Source organism: Chelonoidis abingdonii, chromosome 15 (genome assembly GCF_003597395.2).
Source record: "Chelonoidis abingdonii isolate Lonesome George chromosome 15, CheloAbing_2.0, whole genome shotgun sequence".
Lineage (NCBI taxonomy): Eukaryota > Metazoa > Chordata > Testudines > Testudinidae > Chelonoidis > Chelonoidis abingdonii.
The window spans coordinates 21,392,574-21,412,281 of record NC_133783.1 but is presented as its reverse complement, the minus strand read 5'-3'; the positions used below and the strand labels follow the sequence as shown (position 1 = coordinate 21,412,281).

At 41.4% G+C, this 19,708-nt stretch overlaps 1 protein-coding gene across 1 annotated transcript in view; it reads left to right on the top strand.

Annotated features, from left to right (window-relative positions):
* The first annotated feature begins 1,474 nt into the window (after positions 1 to 1,474).
* The window catches only part of CTNNA3 (catenin alpha 3), a 927,714-nt gene continuing 909,480 nt past the window's right edge, over positions 1,475 to 19,708 (top strand). The window contains exons 1-2 of the mRNA XM_032795284.1: positions 1,475 to 1,578; positions 6,610 to 6,716. Coding sequence (XP_032651175.1) covers positions 6,615 to 6,716 — 102 coding nt within the window. The 5' untranslated portion in view covers positions 1,475 to 1,578; positions 6,610 to 6,614. The remainder of the gene's footprint in view (positions 1,579 to 6,609; positions 6,717 to 19,708) is intronic.

Here is a 19,708-nt window from a genome sequence, read left to right as displayed (position 1 = left end):
TTGATTTGTATCTTGTTATGGTGCAATGCACATTAACTGTGGGTGCATCACTGCAAGCTTGTTGGTAGGGTTGGTGGGACTTATAAAATACTATCATTCCATTAACAGTGTGATTATACAGTGTTAGATTTTGGCATAAGACAATTTTTTTTTATTAACTTGTATCTGCATTGAGACCTTCCTCAAGCCTCTGACATACATTTTGTTGTGCTCTCTTTGAGATAGCCCATCTGACTAGAAGGCAACACTTGCTAATGACAAGGAGTAACCAAATGTAATGGTTTTAGGATGTAATACTTTTTATATACATAATTGAATAATTGGCTAGATGGAATATGGAGTTTTTCACCTTCCCCTGAAATATCTAATATTGGCCATTGGTTCAGGCAACATAGCAGATTGAACGGACAATGTTAAATGGACCAGATCCTTATGTAGTGTAAATAGGTATAGCTTCATTGAAGTTATTTTTATGACTTCTCTAAAATATGACTTGTTTGCTGTGCTGATTGTGTAGCAGAAGGACTAACAAATATTGTTCCCAGAGCTGTGCTGACATCAGTGGATGTTGCTATGTATAAAAATCTTAAAATTAATAGGATGTTTTATTTTACAAATTAGCTCTTAAATATACTTCTGCCAGGCTTCATCTTTTTGAGGGATCAGATGTTTCATGTGCTTTTTCCCAGTCTCTTGTTTCTCGTTCTGTAGAGGAAATCTCCTATATTTACAGGAATGAAATGTAGCAAGTATAATGCTTTTAGCAAGCAACCTCTGGTGTCTGATTGATGGAACTGTGATGTCTGCTACTAAATCTCATTCATTTTCTGAGCTGAGAATGGTTAGCCAGGTGTTAGAAGATGAACATCAGTTCAGGGTACAAATCCTAGGAAATAAAGATCCATTCAGGAGAACAATCTCCAGGTTTAAAAAGGAAAGCACATGATAGTTATTAAAAATGCATCCCGGCCAGATTACTTTGCTGTTGGTGAAACTGGTATAAGGTTGAAGCTCAGTAGTGTTTCCTTGTAGCATCTCTTCCTTTATAGAAATAGGCATAAGGCATATATTTTATGAATGAATACATCCCATGGGGTGCCATATGACTGAGAAAGGGAAAAATAATGGAGTCTACAAATGTGTTAATATCTTTATGAATTCCTTTGCTGTCCAGTTTGAAAGCCTGAGTCACGGCATTGAGACAGAGGTTGTCATATAACCAGACTATGGAAAAAGAAAGAATAGTGATTTAGAAAATTAAGAGACTATACACCAGAAGTCATGGCAAAAATATATTCCATAACTACTAGTTGTTCAAAAAAAATTACAAGGACAGTCTTCCATTTTTAATTATATCTGACATATTTCTACATTAGTATATAGCTTTAAGGATGCCCAACCCCCACCAGCAGCCACTGTGCCCTGTCAGTCATCCTGAAATACACTAGAACGCTTGTCAGGCCATCAGCTTGCAGACGCACCATGAGCAATAATAGTTGTACTGAAGTTCTAAGCAATTTTTCTTGTGTTTAGACAGTTGATTTAGTGCCTGACTGTGGACTGTTTGTTTTGAGATAGGTGAGTTATGTTATTATCCTGTAAGTACAATTAGTGATTTTAGCAATAAACAGAATTCTAATGATGATATATTAGAAAGGTTATCTGTATTTTTGGAGCCATTTTCTGTCATCACATTATTTTATTTAAATTACAGAGTACTGATTGTACTTAGAGCTTGTCTAACAATTATAATTTTTATAGCTGAATTTTACTTTAGGCTGCAGAAAACTTTCTTGCTTTTCTTTATTTCCAACCTGACGCCATTCTTTTATTCACTGAAATGCAGAACTTTGCCAATTTAGACATAGTTGTTAATAAGAAGACACAACAAAAATTAGCACTTAGCTTAAAGTATGCTGTTGTGTATGAGTGCAGGTTATTGGTTTTTGTTCCACTGAGACTGAAATACTCTATCTCCATGACCCCTGAAAGTCATGTCTAACGTTCTAAGATGTTGCAATACACTAGTGAAATTGACTTCTGTATAGATTAATATATCTAAGTTCCAAATTATAGTAGCTTTGCATCAAAGTATCTTATAACCAAGAGCCCTATTGTGTCCAAAGGGCATACTATACTAGAGTAGATATTTTGTTTTTATTAAACAATGGGCTGTGAACTCGTGTTCTCAAGAAATGCACACTTGGAAAAGTTGTTTGCTTAGCAAAGAGGCAGTATAGCTCCAGTTACAAGCACAGGCAGTTCTCCTGAAGTTACAAATATCAGAAAGTGTCTTAAGTATTTTCCCTGATTGCCTCTATACTTTCCTCTTTATTGCCTTGATATGTTTCTAATCCACAAGAATACTAATAATTAATAACATAAAAATGATAGTGAAAACATAGAATGTTATGAATACTTCTGTGGGGCACAGCTGAGGATTCAAAATAGCTTGCAAGCAATACTGTGAAAACTGTACTAACTAGGGTTGCCAACTGTCCAGGATTGCCCTGGATTCTCCAGGAATTAAAAATTAATCTTTTATTAAAGATTGTCATGGGATGAAACCTCCAGAAATACATCCAATCTAAACTGGCAACCGTAGTGCTAATTTGTTAAGGTTTTGCAGTTATTGAAGCCACTTTTAGAGGAATTCCTTTTTGTAAGAAAGAGGCATGCTATAAAAGGCTACTTTCCAGAAATCTGTAAGTGTTAAGTTGTTTCACTGTAGCTTAGAATATATGATTGAGATTTTCAGAGATGTGCTGGGGATTTTGCCACACATTTTCCCCTAATTTCAACAATATAAAGTCCAGACCTAGAGCTTGCTGAAGTCAGTGGGAGGACTACCATTGCCCTAATAGGGATTTGATCTGGCTCTAAGCAGTCAGTTTATTAGACAAATTGGTAGTAGCAAGGGGTTGCAACAACAAATAGAGATAGTTCTCAGCTTCAAAACTTGAGTCTGGTTTATAACATGCCCCAAGAAGACTGTTCAGAACCAAGGTTTTGGATCAAGCTAATCTTTAAGAAGATGAGAACAAGTGGTGGCATAATAAAATTAGGATGTTTATAACAGTCTCCAACCTGTCAAGGAATATGCAAAATATGAAGACGAGTCATCTTTCACTTTGAGTATTTGTTATAGGAGGGTAAATATGAAGGGGAATGCAGCATGCTGTCAAACAGGCAAGGAATGAATGCTTTTTATTTCTGTATTTTTTGAGTTAAGCAGTGTTGTCACATTTTGACTGAGTTAAGGTGACTCCACTAGGAACAACTTAAATTGTGAGTGTGTCCAAAGAGAAAATAAACCAAAACATCTTCCAGTGATTTCTTCAAACTGACAATAGAAGCATGAGGTGCTTCCGCTTGCAACTGATGTACAGACTTGCCAAGAAAGAATTCAGAACAAAATTAACACTGTCCATTTGCAACAGTGCTGATGATCTTCAAGTTGGACTTGCAGTTTTGGGAAACCAACCTTGGAAATAAATTCAAGGTGGCAAAGCAAAAACCAGGAGCATTGTGCATAATAAAAAGTGGACTGGGTCATTTAATTTAAAATGAAAATGCAGTTTGAAATTTTGGCTAGACACTTCAGAAAGCCAGGTCACTCATGTTCTCCCACCATCCTAAAAAAAAAAAAAGGTGAATTTCAGTAGGTTGAAGAAAACAGGCCTTTCAAGGGTGTGAAATCGTTATTATTCTCTGATGCTAAAACAGCAGAAGAATCTGAATTTTCTCAGACAGTGGAAAGAACCCATTGACTTCAATGGTCAGGCTGAACCCAGAGCTTAACTTCTATACAAAGCCAATTTTGTTGATTTATCATGGAGTGGCAGCTTAAGAAGCATTAAATAGGAGTCAAATGTAGGTTCAGATGTGGAATCTATTTCAGAAGTCGACAGGCATGGCTGGCTAGCTGATAATAGGTTTCTAGAAGCCATAAACTCATCAATATTAAAATGAGCTTTCATACTAATATGTCAAAAAGGACCTTGTATTAATATTTAGAACTTGTATGAGATGTCCTAATGTAAAATGGTTGTGTGACTGCCTGAATGGAAATCTATTTTCCAGGTTACTGTTAGATTTCTTGCAAATACTGCCAGAAATAACCCTAATTTAGCAGTAGTGTGTAACTTACCTGCATGCTAGGCAAGTTTTGAAGTTTTTTATTTCTTATTTCTATTGTGATGGGGGAACCTTTTCTGAGCATTAGTGCCCAAAAATAAAGTGACAGGTTGACAGCCAGCATCTTTGTGGACGCTTGTTGTATCTATACTTTCTTCCACCTTGGCTTGCGATAGCCCCGTCTTTAACTTTGTACATCCATTTTGGGGTCAGAACATATGCACTTGGATTTTTTTTTCAATACATGAAGAGCAAACAGATATTTGCAGTCAGTGGGACCTCTTATTATAGATTTAACAGCAGCAGAACAAGAAAGAACAAAAGTGAAGTTGGTGAGGGTGTACATAGTAGGTGTCTTCTCTGATAGTCTAAACTGAACTCTGAAAACAAGATGGTTTCTGATGTCTGTACAGAGAGAGTGCTTTGAAATATAAAGGTTCACTACCAAATCAAAAGGCATCTTGATTTCACAGCTACATAACCTCAGGTATATCAGTCCCTCCCAGACTATGGAAGTCTATTTGGGGACGTGTCACCAGAACAGGAATTGTGCCATTTCAAGCATTCATGACTAAGGTTCAGCACCATTGTACTAAACCATCTTGTTCCCTTGCTACCTCCACTGGACAACAGATGGAGAGAGTCTGCTTTGTCACAGTGAAGACTAGAAAATGCCTAGAATATGAGAAAACTTCTCTCCTGCTGAATTGTTCTTGGTTTAAAAGAAAACAAAATAGTTTTTTAAAATATATTCTAAGTGTTAAATTCACTAACAGTGAATAACTATGAAAGAAAAGAAAAGAAAAAGAGGATCATCTAAATGACCTTGTTTTTCAGCATATACAGTATAGCCAATTTCAAATTTATGGAGATGGAAAAACAGATGAAAAGGGGATAAGAACCTTACGGAACCTAGGAGGGTGGATGAAACAAATTGTTTGCTCTTTGTGCAGCTTTTGTAGTCTTTGATAGTTGTCATTCGTTCTCAAATTTTCAAATAGCAGATATGAACCAAAAATGTGGGGGACCAATGTAACTTTAATGGAACAACAAGAGTTCCACCAGAACAGAAGAATATCCTGATTCTGCTACCAATTATTTTAAAGAAGAGCCTCCAGCAATGGTTGTTGCCTATTGTTGCGTACTGAACTAATCCATCTTTTCAATGGCGTAAATTTTGACAGTGATGAAGATGCAAATAAAGCAATAGATTTAATAGTTTTTAACACAACCACTAGGTAAAGTGGTGTCCTCAGGACAATGTTAATGTAAAATCCTGACTTTTGCCATTCTTATGTCTGTCATGCCAAAGCCAGTTTTGTTTCTAAATTAAAGTCCAGGGCTGAAATCCTGGCCCCATTTGACTAAATGGCAAAACTTTCATGGACATTAAAGTCAATCTAGATATAGATTCACATGAGCTTTTGCTGAGTTAGTAAAGTTTTATTCTGTCCTACTGGAGAGCAATACCTTTTAGATATGTCTGGTTTTGATATTTTTTTTCTATAGGGTTGCCAGAAGATTTTAAGTTGCACAAACTTTCATGCTTCGATTGTAAGCTGTATGGGACAAGAACAAATTTTTTTGTTCTGTGTTTGTACAGCGCCTAGCACTCTGGGGTGGTGGTCCAGAACTAGTGGTCCCAATTGCTAAGTGAATATAAATAATATGGGAGAGGGAGAGGGAGACAACTGATGTTTTAATGCTCATGATCATGTAAACAGATGTCTTGATGGGGATTAACTTCCACAAGAAGTAGCCTTCTCCATTTTATAGTGAGGACTAATGTCGTCCCCAATTTCTCTTAGGGGCAACTTTAACCTATATAACTTGGGCTTTGGCACAGTTATTACCTCCTGTTTTAGGCTGGGAGAGAGTGCACTGAAACGTGTTTGGTTTTAAGCATGTGCTTAAGTCACACTAAAATCAGTGGGATTTAAACATGTGCTTAAAATAATGCTTTCCTGAATTGGGGCCTGGCAGCAGACCCTAAGGTGGTGATAATCCTATACGATGCATACTGTGTTGTATCTTTACATATATTGGTGTTGCAGCATTCAAATCAAATAACCTAATTTTCTTGTTTAAAAGCTTCCTCAGGACTTTTTTTGGCAATACCAGAACACTTAAATTTATGTAAAAATCTAGAATTCTTACTATAAGTGCTAGACAAAAAGGTAGAAAGTCTGCCCTGCAACCGCATCCTACCTGCTGCTTCCCATGTCTGGGGTCCTCTGGATGACATTAGGGAAATTTTGCTGGCAACCCCCTTGTAATGTTGTGCAAACTCCAGGTTGGGAACCACTGTTCTAAGTGCTAAATATTTGTTAGGAATATTATGTTGACACACATACCATAGTAACCTAGGCCCTGATGCTCATTCCACTTATCCAAGTACCTCAGTCCGTACCAGTATGAGTCTTGCTGTCCCAATTATTGTTATTTACTGTTGTATCTTTGTTTTGTATACAGGTGACATGTCAGCAGCAGTGCCAAATGTTACATTGAAAATTGATCCTCAGGATCTTCAGATCCAGACATTTACAGTGGAGAAGTTGTTGGAACCATTGATAATTCAGGTATTTTTAGTACTGCAGAAATATTATGGACATTCATAAGAGGAGAAAAACGAGAGAAGAATTTACTTGACTCCTACCTAATGGTGGGAAAACTGTATCTGAGTCTTCTGTACCTATGTATATGCAATACTGGCTCAGGAATAATCCAATTCACTTAGCCGCCTCTATTCTTACAAATGCAGCACACTTTATTGTACTTAATAGAATCTGTTCCACTGAAACCCTTATTCAGTGTTACCCAATGAATATGTAAATATAGAAGGGAGAGAGAGATTACAAGTGGAGCTCCAGTGTATAAAATGTCACATGGAAGGAAGGAATTGAGTCTGTTGCAGTCAGGACTGCCCAGAGGATTCAGGGAGCCTGGGGCAAAACAATTTTGGGGGACCCTTCCATAAAAAAGTTGCAATGCTATAGAATGCTATATTCTCGTGGGGGTCCCTGTGGGGCCCGGGGCCCGGGGCAAATTACCCCACTTGCCCCCCCCCCCCGGTGGCCCTGGTTGCAGTTGATAGACAGAGGGGAAAGGAAGGGTTTTGAGATCTGTAGATAAGTCTAGTTATCTGAACCTGAACCTATTCTGTGCCATGTTCTGTTTTAGATGAACCTATTTGACAGTCCCTAATATCCCTGCCATTTAATGATTGTATATTGCGCAATCATTATTTTAAATTGACAGGGTTTTTTTGTCAACAGAAACATAGACCAAATGGTTTAATAAAACTCAGCAACTCTATAAACTGAGCCTGTTAAGTGTAAAGTAAATAAGGTTTTTAAAATGTTTAATTTAATTTTAAATGAAGCTTCTTAAAATGCAGAGCCCCCAGACTGGTGGCCAGGACCTGGGCAGTGTGAGTGCCACTGAAAATCAGCTTGTGTGCTGCCTTTGGCATGCATGCTATAGGTTGTCTACCCCTGCCTTGTGAAGAGCAGCAGTAAGCTAGAGAGAGGAGGAGATCCTTAGGGAGACTAGAATGGCGTACAGAGGTTGCTGGGAGTGAGTAGACTCCGGTAGAGGAAACTTGGGACTTGAGGAATGAGACTACAGGCAGGAAAGGCCTCAGAGTGACCTGATAATGAAGTAACTGGATGGATTTTGAATGTTTGTTAATTTAATAAACCAGAACCTAAAAATGGGTGTGAAAGGACAACAGGGTTGAGAGTTATTGAAGAAAGGCCTTGAAGGGGGAAACTGAGGCAAGGTCTGCTTGCAGGGCTGCCCTGAGGCCATGAGGAGGTGTGCGAGAGGTGGCCACCTAATGACACTTCTAGTCAGTTACATATAGCACAGCCATGTCAGCACATCACTTTCTTTCAAAATTTGTCACCACTGCAGAGCAAACTTCTTGTCACAGTGCTGTACTGTTCATTTGTTGTTCTGCTCCTGCTGACTGTTCTAACATAATCCTTCCTTAGGGCCTGATCTATAGTCTGCTGAATTCAATGAAAGACCGCCCCCCCCCCATTGACTTCAACAGGTAGAGACAACCTGTGTCAGCCGATAGTGAGGGCAGCAGCTTCAGGAGATGTTACTGACCATGCTCAGTACAAGCCAAGCAGCGAATCTTGGGGGTGGGGTGGAGGTGGCACGTGACCCAATGTGCCCCTCCATGTGTGGCCTTTGTCAACAGGCTTTGGATCAGGCCCTCGTAATCTAGTCAAACAGATTATTTTCAGGGGCTGGCACTACTGTGTTGCGTGACAGACACTTGACAAAGTTACCTTACTTAGTGATGGACATGGAGGGGGGAGGGGGTTATGTCATTCAATGTTTCTTGAAAAATTACCATGGACCTCAACATTTTTATCATGGATACATTGGTGACCCTGATTATTTTACATTGGTACTTAATGTTTGTATTACAGCCCTTTGAGGTGTCACTTGTCTTAAAAGGCAGTTGAGGGTGCTCATTCTTTTGGAGGATCCAGACCTTTGTCCCTGGAAGTAAAAATGGCCCAATGTTTATTGAAATAGAAACAACCTGTTGAATTTATGGGTGCAGATCCTATGTTGTGACTCTAGTTGTGGTGGAACTGTGTGTCTGAATAAAGGTGAGGGTTCTGAGGAAGGTAGAAGGTGGATCTAGAGCAGAACAGAAACATATTTTTTTCTAGATGACTCTACAATAGTTTCCTTTGGCAGTTCCCCTAAAAGTAGTATCTTTGGTCAATGCAGAGTCTGACCACAAGGTGACCAGGATAATTCAAATTAATACTAACTTATTCTTGGTCACCAATAAAGAATAAATAAAATAAACATTCTAAGACTTTGATTCTGTCTGAAGTTAGTATCTTCCATTACAGATTCCAGATCAACATTAATCTTAAAAGAAAGTTATGAAAAATTGTCATTATTTTGCTATAATGAATATTCATTGTTAATCTATCTGCATTTATTCCTTAGTATAGCTTCCATTGTTTTATTATATTCCTGAAAGTGTTGAGTGCAGAATGTTCCAGGTTACTTATTACCTTTACATATAATCTGTACACTAATTGATAGTGACATACATCACTGTCTGACTTCCAGATTCATTTGTTCATAAATCTTTAGCCTGTTCTTTTAATAGTTTCCTTATTCTTCACTTTAAGCTTTGATTTCTCTTTAATCTAAAAGTTTTCCACAGTACATAGGTAAATCAGGAGGTAATTGTGCATGGATGCCAGGCCTGATACATTTTAGTCATCCAATTCCATTTACTCTGTGATAACTTTCACAGTTGCATCTATCTGCAATAAATTCCTCCAAAGGATTAGAGAATCTTTTCCCCAGCAATTACATTTTTTTTTATTGTAACTATGCACTTAATCGCTTTAAACAGTCCTCATTGGGTAAAAGAGGTGATACATGGGACGGGGCATGCAGGGTCACATTCCTCCCAGATTTGCTGCTTGGCTTGTACTGAGCATGTTCAGTAATATTGATGAAGCTGGCTGTCCTCACTCTCCCCCACCCCTATATCTGTGCTTGGCAACGTAAGAAGGGGAGACACTTAGTTTTATGCAGAGTTGCATTTTTTTTACTTCTATTTATTGTATAATCTGTAAAAGGTAGGCCACACTGCTATAGATGCAGTCTGTGAAAGTGGTCCAATCTAGATCATATCTGCACCTTTGTGTCTTTATAGGTAAAAGCTCAGTTGATGAGTGTTGCATTTTTTGCCTAATTCACAAGCACTATAAAGTCTGACTCTACTGTCAAATTGAATAAGCTGATGGCCAACAAGAAATATTTTGTATAGGCTTTTTAGGTTCTAAAGGTTGCTGAATCATAAAGCTGAGATACATTCTCAGTGACATGCCATTTGTGAACTCCCCAGGTAGGCTTCATAATAAATAACTTTGTTAAATAATATATGTAGCACCAAAGGAAACATTGATTTCAGGTAGTTGCTGACCTAAATGGTACTCTTATTGTTTTGCTTATAGGCATGTGAGGATTGTGGATGTACAATCCACTTAAAAACCCTGAACTCTGGGGTTTGGAGAGTATGTTTTCCAAATTCCTCTATTCTCCCCCCTGGCTTTTTTTTTCTGCAGCCTTCCTTTAAAGAGATCCCATCAACATGTAAACTGTCTTCATCTGAAAGTGTTGTACCTATTATTGTTTCAAGATTTGTTGTATTTAAGATTACTGTAACTGCAGGAGTTTAATGGAAAACTCTCCTTTCAGTTTGTTCATTGTGTTCATATGACAACATTAGGTGTATAGCCAGTTTCATTGTTTTGTTGAAGCTCAGTTGAGTTTTCTCTCTTGTCCGTTTATGTGAAGGCATCTGTCCCGCTGGGCCTGGGAAAGAGCAAGCCCATAGCACCCCCTAGGAGAATGCTCACCAGACAGAGAACAGCAGTCTCACTATAACTAAAGAGGCAGCAGATTGGGGATATGCATGGAGGGAAAAAGAATAGGTGTGCAGGGGACAGGGATCGGTCAAGTATATTTGGTGTTGTGGTTCTCAGGCCTGCTTATTCTTTTACTGAAAAGACACTTGGACCATTCTCCTCTGGTGTATCAACTCTGAAGATATGAAATCAGCATCACAGTTATCAGCTTCCTTTAGCATACATGCTCTGCACAGTTTGCACACCAGACACCTGCTTGGGATAAAAATAAAGCATACTTACTATTTCATCTTTGATATTTTTATTAAAGGGAAGCACAGGTTACACAGAAAATAAACACAAAGATGCAACATCAGGCTTTACGTTTTCATATTTCTAGTAAGAGTCATTTGTTATCTTTTTCTCAGCATACCCCCTAGCTATAGGAGGCATTCAGCATTCACAGACAGCCTGCCACTTTGAGACTGTCCTCCAAGTTCTGGATAAAAACTTCAGTTCCAAGCCTGCTTTTAAAAGACTTATTTTTTTTCTCTTTGTCCATGGTGACTTGTGGTTAATCAAAATGGAAAATTCCCCCCAGCTTGGAAGCTGGGATCTTCTTTTCAATTTCAAATTGTCTCGGTGTCTTTCCATTAATGTATCTTTCTGGGTTGGACAATGGGGATAGTTACTTGAAGTCAGTTTGATGTGAACAACTAGCTTGGTAGATGCCCCTTCCTGCTTGATTGCTCACCATCTTGCTGTGAGGTGTAGCTGAAGTTGCAGCACAGATTGAGCAGTTTTCTAAATACACAAAAAGTAAAATGACGATCTGTATACGTATGTCATAATGGCCAAGTTCAGAGCATTACAAGCTTTCACAAAAGACCTCACTTGATATATTTTATAGTACAATAACATTGTATGCAGTCAGTTGGTTTAACTGCTTTTTCGGGGGGAGGGGTTAAATCTTCTGTTATCCCCTTGGGGTGTCTGGCCTCTGATTGTCACAACACATTTGTAGCTTAGGGTTCCTCCTTTTGGATAGAAGGGCCAATGGAAGTCTATTGGTAATAGGGGAGTTGTCTTTAGTTCTGTGTAGAATAAGTGCACTCTAAGGGCAGGTCTACACTTAAAACACTGCATTGACACAGTTCGCACTGATGTCGCTACAGTGCTTTAATGTAGACACTCTGTGCTGACAGGAGAGCTCTTCCGCTGGTGTAGTTAATCCACCTCCACGAGAGGTAGTAGATATGTCAGTGAGAGAAGCTCTCCTGCTGACAAAATGCTGTCTAGACCTGTGCTTAGGTCAGTATAACTACATCGCACGGGGTGTGAATTTTTCATACCCCTGAGTGACGTGGTTTTGCTGAAGTAAATTCTGTAGTGTAGGCCTGTCCTAAGAGTGAAAAAAACTATTAACTATTTATATGGGCAGTACTTCTTTGTTTTCTCCAGACATCTGAATTACAGAAAGGACTGTTAGTGTTTGAAAGTATAGGTAAGCTATATGGCCCTTGCCACTAGGCAGCTCAAAACAAATGCTTTAGTCTTTCGAACAGTCAGAGGCTCCCCAGTTCCAACTGGCCCATTCTGCAGGTGCAGTTTGATATGTTGATTTGGCTTCTGAGGCCCATATTAACCTATTCAGAGCCTGTGTTGGGTACACACAGACCCTTAAATCAAGGTAGCCCAGCCTCTGGCCTAACCCAGAATCTTCTAGATGAAATCTGGAAATGAAAAGCAAAGACAATTTGCTTAACATTTGCAGCTTGGAGGTACATAGTGTGAGAATCTCAGGAATGAAGTTTGAATCTGTAGTATAATTCTTTCTCTAGATATACCGAATACTGTCTGAAAATCAAGGTTTTCACTGAGTGTTGGAAAACATGCTTGGTGTACATTGCCACTCATGTGACCGTGTTTAATTAACTGGGAGCTGTGATTGAGCATGGACTGGATAAATGGGATCTTATTTTATCTAATAGCATGTGCTATTATGCTAGCATTTTGTCTGGGTACTGTACCCTTCCACTGCTACCTGTATTAATGATGTAGCAAAAGGAGCAAACCTAGTATGATGCCACTGCACAGTTCAGTTATCCCTGTGCAAGTTGCATCCCTCATTTAGCATCTTCATTACACATATTTCAATATTATTTTTATATTTCCTAACCTATGTGAGCCAAGAACTGTTTATCAAATTGTGATGGGTATTTTAGATCAGAGTCTGCTGCAACGAAATAATATTGAGCCCATTTCTATGGAAATGAATGCGTTATATTTTATCTTCTGATGTTCCTGGCAGAGATCCTGAAGATGCCGGGTCCTGCAGGTATAAGCTTTCATCTTCTGGAATGAGTGACGTATTTTTATTGTTTGTTTTTTATTTCTGTTTGACTTTTTTTTAATTGTACAAAACACATCAAACAACTATCACATGTGTGTAAAGGTACATTACGCACATCCGAATGCAGTGAAAATTAAAATAAACAAAATGTACTAGTAATAAATTTCTGAGAATGGCAAGTAACCATATTTCTTTAAATCCATCCTGCTTTTATTTAGGTGAAATGGTATTTTCTCTCAGGACTTAAATCATTCAGGCTTGCATGCTATTCTTTAACATTAAGGCCATGGCTACACTTACATTGTTGCAGCGCTGGTAGTTACAGCTGTGGTCGTACAGCTGTGTAGGGCCAGCGCTGCAGTGTGTCCACACTGACAGCGACCAGCGCTGCAGTGTGTCCACATTTGCAGCATTTGCAGCGCTGTTGTGAGTGGTGCATTGTGGGCAGCTATCCCACAGAGCACCTCGTCCGCATTTGGGCTGTGTTGTGGGAAGGGGACGAAGGTGCGGGTCATTTCCGCTTGCCTGCTTCACATCGACCTGTGTGCATCTCCCTTTTCTGCCCGTTTGGTGCCATTGCTGAGAATCTGCCGCGGTGATTCTCATAAGATAAACTGGAGCCCGAGCGCTGCAGATTTGCTGAGATGAAAGGCAGCAATCACTCTGGCATGAGCTATTCCTTTGCTCCAAGTGACAGTGAGGGAGAGCTCATGATGATGAATGATGTCGGCTGACACGCCCTAGACACTAAATCTCTGCTTGGGCAGTAATAGGACATGCTCAAAGCACCGTGGAACGACCGCCTTTGGCTCTGAAACGAACACTGGGTGGTGGACCTTGTCAGGCAGCTAGCAGATGGACGATCATGGTGCCAGAACTTTAAGATGAAAAAGCCACTTTCAATGGACTGTTGTGTGAGCTCGCCCCAACCTGCCAGCGCCGAAGACACGGACTGAAGCTGCTCCTGTCAGTTGGAGAAGCGGGTGCTATTGCAGTCTGGACAGCTGGGAACTCCAGACAGCTACCGACGGTTGTTGCAATCAGTTGCGAGTGGAAAGGTTCGACGTTGGCAATAGTGGTAATCGCAGTTTGCAGGGCCATTAATGCGCCATCCTGCTAAGAGTAGAACCGGGACTCGTGGGAATGTGCAGGACATTCTGCGGACTGCTTGACAAATGGGTTTCCCAAAAAAAAAAACAAAATAAATAAGAAACAAAAAGTGGGATTTGTGCGAGGGCAAATAGATGGGACGCATATTCTATTCTGGCACCACCCACCTGCATCCGAGTATGTTAATCGGAAGGGGTATTTCTCTATGGTTCTCCAGGCGATGTGGATCACTGTGGGTTTCACTGACATTTACACAGGATGCCGGAAAGGTGCATGATGCACGCATCTTCGGAACAGTGGCATGTTCAGGAAGCTGCAGGCAGGGACTTTTTTCCCAGACAGAGATCACAGTGGGGGACTCGAAATGCCCATTGTGATCCTTGAGAGATCTGCTTACCGTTAATGCCTTGGCTCATAAAACTGTATACAGGGAAGCTTGACAGGAGCAAGGACCGGTTCAACTACAGGCTGAGCCGTGCAGAATGACTGTGGAGTGTGCTTTTGGCCGTTTAAAGGGGAGATGGAGAAGTCTCTATGGAAGCTAGACGTGGGGAAAGCAGCATTCCGCGATATAACCGCATGCTATATTCCTCCATAATATTGTGAAGGGAAGGGTGAAACCTTCAGTGACGAATGGACCTCCCGAGATTCAATGCTGGAGGCTGAATTTGCACAGCAGCAGAGCAGGGCTACTAGAGAGGCCCAGCACAGTGCTCAAGGATTAGGGATGCTTTAAAGAGCATATTGAGGCGTGAAGCCAACAGTAATGTTGGTGCCTTCCACGGAGTTAAGTGCAGTGATTGCAATGATTTGCCAGTGCCTATTTTTCACTTGTGGTACAGTATGTTACACTTTCTGTAATAATAAAAACTGTTAAAAGACAAGAAACCTTTATTAAAAATAACAGTACATAAAACAGGCAGGGGGTAGGGTGATGAGCAGTAAATTCAGAGGTTTGAATAGTCCCTTCTGAGTGCTCTGCAATACCTGCTGCACTTACAGGTTAATATGCGGCATGGTGATGGTGATGCAATGGGTAAGGGTCATAGTTATCAGGCTGTTAGGTGAACGTATGGGTGTTGGGGGCAGCTGGTGGTGGTAGAACAGGATGCTGGAGAAGGGTGTTTTGAGAAAACAGTGGGGCACAATGGGTTGGGCTTTGGGATGGGGGAGGAAGGCACAGTAGTGCTCTGCCTACATGGCATAGCATTGACTGCATGAGGTCTGTGTGGCATTCCAGATGCTTAGCAGCCGATCTGTGCTTCTCTTGTAGCCAATTCCTTTCTCTTGGCAGCCTTTCCTTGCTCTTGCCCTTCCTTTTTCCTGCGTTCCTTTTCCCTCAGTCTTGCAACTTTTTATTATCTGTGGAATACAGATTCATAACTGCTTTCACCAGCTCCTCCTTATTCTCCTTGGTTTTTTCTTAAGTTTCGTAGTTTTTCAGAAATCTGCGCTGATGGAGGCATGTCCAAGGTCACTTAAAAAAACACAGAGAGATAAACTTTTACAACAGAGCCTGTATTGTTTTTAAGACTATTTTAGCATCATTTACACATTGCGAGCATAGCACAGAGAGCCCGCAGCTGCAAGAGAATGGTGAGTTTCCCCACACTTGGCTCACCTGGGAAGGGGGGGCTGCTTACGACTCTGTAATCCATGGGTTTCTGTGACTTGGGGGAAAGCAAAGAGCAGCTACAGGAATACCATGAACCCTACACCCACTCTGCCACAGCAGTACTGCCTCAGAGCCATCTTGCACAGGTGGCTCACCTGGAAGAGGGGGGCTGCTTGACTCTGTAACCATGGGGTTTCTGTGACTTGGGGAAAGCAAAGAGCAGCTACAGGGAAATACCACTGAACCCTACAACCCACATCTGCCACAGCAGGTATCCTCAGAGCCATCTTGCACAGGCGTCACCTGGGAAGGGAGGGCTGCTTGACTCTGTAATCCATGGGGTTTCTTGTGACTTGGGAAAGCAAAGAGCAGCTACAGGGAAATACCACTGAACCCTACACCCACATCTGCCACAGCGGTACTCCTCAGAGCCATCTTGCAAACGCGGCTCACTGGGAAGGGGGGCTGCTTGACTTGGAATCCATGGGGTTTCTGTGACTTGGAAAGCAAAGAGCAGCTACAGGGAATAGCACTCAACAGTATCCTGCATTTTCCACAGAATTTAACCTCCCGATATCTTCGCTGTCCGGGTCACCTGGGAAGAGCAGGAGGCTCTTCTACAGCTATTGGATTCTGCCCTGGTCCCTACGCAGCTTGCCTGTGTGCAGCAATGGCCCCCACCCCTCACGGCACAATGGTGCGGGCGTTAGCCTGACTGGGACAAGGACATGGGGTCTCTCTAAACTTGCTGAAGCGCATTGCACATGCTCTGGCTGAAAACTTTGAAGAGATTACAGAGGCAGATTACCGCGACGTGATAGACCAAATCAATGGCTATTCCACATCTAGGCATGCTTGCAGGCAGCCATAGCCCCTCCTCCAAAACATTTCCATCCTTACATAAAAAGCTCTTTACCAGGAACAGGCTCCTCTGCTGGTTCCTCACTACAAGTCCCAGCGGCTGTGACTGGCTACTTCTCTGGCTGGAAAATAGCTCCTGGCTGCATGACTCCTGGGATGCTCCAAACACCAGTAGCCTCTCTCCTCGGTTTCCTCTAACCCTCCCCTCCTTCCAGGCTCTGAACTGTCCATCGTGATCCTCGGATTGGCAGTGGGGTTACATCCAAGTATCGCATCCAGCTCCTTGTAAAAACGGCAGGTCGTGGGGCAGCACCTGAGCGGTGGTTTCCCTGACGTGCTTTGAGTAGGCACTCCGCAGCTCCTTTACCTAAACCTGCACTGCACCGCGTCCCGGTCATAGCCCATATTGCATTGACTTTGATATCTGGCCGTAGGTATCAATTTTCTACGGCTGGAGCGCAGCTGTGCCTGCACAGCTTCCTCACCCCAAACACTGATGAGATCGCGCCTCGGCAGTGCTCCATGCTGGGGCTCGTTTGGGCATGGAGGCATGTCACTGATTGATTGATTGATGATTGCACTCACGCTTCGCTGGCAAACAGGAAGAGTTTTTAAAATTCCCGGGCATTTAAAGGGCGGGTCACCTGAGCCCAGGCAGTGGAGTGCGAAACGATGACCAGAGAGCTGAAAAGGTAGCTGGATATCCTCTAATACCTGGAGGCCAATTACAGCGCTGGTGATGTCCACACCTGATGACCAGCTGCATCACAAGCTCTGGATTCGCTACACCTGTAGCAGACCAGGAGTACAGCCAGCCTACAGAGGAGTTGCGCGCTGGACTTAGCTTTGTAAGTGTGGACACCGAGTAAGTTGCAGCGCTGTAACCCCCTCACCAGCGCTGCAACTTGCAAGTGTAGCCAAGGCCTAAGTTTGCTGCCTTCCACATTGGAAATATCAGCCTATAAACTGTGAAACTGGCTCTTAACAAAATACGGTCCTTGTGGCTGTATATTGAATCCTCTGAAAATAACATTCTAGGATTTCTAAAGTAAGTTATTTAGACTGTTGCTTTCAGTGCATATTCTACCAGCTGGCTGGTTTATGTGAAGTAAATAATTTGGTTTCTTTCTATTGAAGTTTGAACTGAGGCTGTGCTCATCAATCAAAAGAAAACTCTCCTGCACGACTCTCTGAAATAGTTGAGATCAGGTGGCAGCTTGTCTTTGTTCTCTGGCTCAAAATTCCATATGAATGAGGGAGGGGTCAAGACTTCCTTGTTTCAAGGATTGGGTATGGAAATGCTTTACTGAGAATCTGTTGAAGTCCCTCTATTAGGCACTGATCCAGCAGGGCACAAAATCATGTGAACTTCTGAATAAAAGCCTGTATACCACCGGATGAGGGTATTGATCAGGATATGCAGTTGAAGTGAGACAGACATAGGAATGAATTTATGTGGCAGGCTGGAATTTTGTTAGCTTAACTCTGGGGAGGAGGTGCCTCTGCCCTACCTCCCCCAACTCTCTCTTGCTAGGCATTTAAGTCGGTCAGTAAAATGGGTTATAGGACTCCTACCATATAACCCATAACTGTGAGTAGACCCTTCCTGGCCTACCTCTAGGATTCAGTTAGTTCATCTGAATAGTTTCATTCTCCTCCCTGCATGGGGAACAAGCATACCACGAAGATGTCAGGACTCCGTTTCTCCCATAGGCATAAGGCCCACTAGAGAAATACTAAGTCTCTCTTTACCTCTGAGCATGGCCTTTATCCACACTGAACACTGACCTCAAGCTATGACAAGCTAAACAATACCACTAGTCACTGATGGTATTTTAAAGTCTTATTCCTCGTAATGGAGCTGTGCCTCACAGATTCTGCCAGGAAGATGACAAAACACAGTAGATCTCTGCTAGTTTGAGCCTAATGGGAAAAATTCCTTCCTGACCCCAAATAAGCAATCAGGCAGACACGCAACGTCCTGAAAACACAGCCACTATACTGCAAAAGGAGGGAGAAAGGGGGAGGGTGGGGCATCCTCAATGGAAGTTCCATGAGTGCTGGAACAATTTGTATTGTGGAGGTGTGGAGAGCAATTGAACCAAACTGTAAACCCTGTATATGATGGAAACCACTTCAAGTCAGGGGTGAAGCAGCACCTTCAGCACCCCTAGTTCCAGCATTTATGAATGGAACAAGAGGCTCCAAAGACCTGGAAAATTGTTTAAATTACTGAAGGGGGAGGAGCTAAGGGCCAATCAGCTTCCATCTACCCTTGCCTGCCCAATCGGAGGCAGAGAACCTATAGAGAAGGAGGAGCCAGTACCTGCTTCCTGGACATGTCCTCTCCCCACCCTGCATCTGCCTTCCACACAGCTGTCCAATCAAGTTTCCTGTCCAATGAGGCGGATGAGTGGTGTTATCTTTATTATGCACCCTTTGACATACTGCCTCATATCAAACAGCAAGCACTATAGCTGCCTGAACTAGAGTTGAACTTGAATTTTAAACTATACTAAAGATCTGCTGGCATAGCATAACGAACTAGAAGAATAAAGAATTCAAAACATCATTAGTGAAAATATCTTTTGATGTTTGTTAAATAGACAATACTTCCCTTTTTTTAAAAAAAACCAAATCTGTTTAGAATGCACTATTAGTCTGACAGCCATTGCAATGCATCAGAAAATACTTTGTTAGAAAAATTTATGATGAAGTGTGGAGGTTGTGTTCAATAGATGCAGAATGTAGAGTGGGAAGCTACATAAAAATAGCTTGCTTATGCTCATTAAAATGCATGATTTCAAAACAGTTTAGATGATTATGCTCTAACCTAGATTCCAAACAAAATGCACATCTTAAATGATTTGCAAAAACATTGAATTATTTTGGGCTAAATCCTGTCCCTTGTGATTCTGCCCTACATTAGGAGAAAAATTTGGAGAGATGGGTCTGCACCCATTGCATACTGTGGATGCTCTTTCTGTCCCTGCTTGAGAGATGATAGGGGGAGTAACCAAAAGGGATTGTGGGAGCAATGGAAGTGAAACTGAGAGTTATGCTTCCCGCTGTTACTGAGGATTTTGTAAATACTCTTTTAATTTTTATGTCATTATGACATTTTATACGAAACAGCATAAGAATTTTTGAGCAATGGTAATAAGATGGGTCAGAGTGGCAACAATGATATTCTATCAGCTTTGTTTTGAACACTATGAAATGAAGGTGATA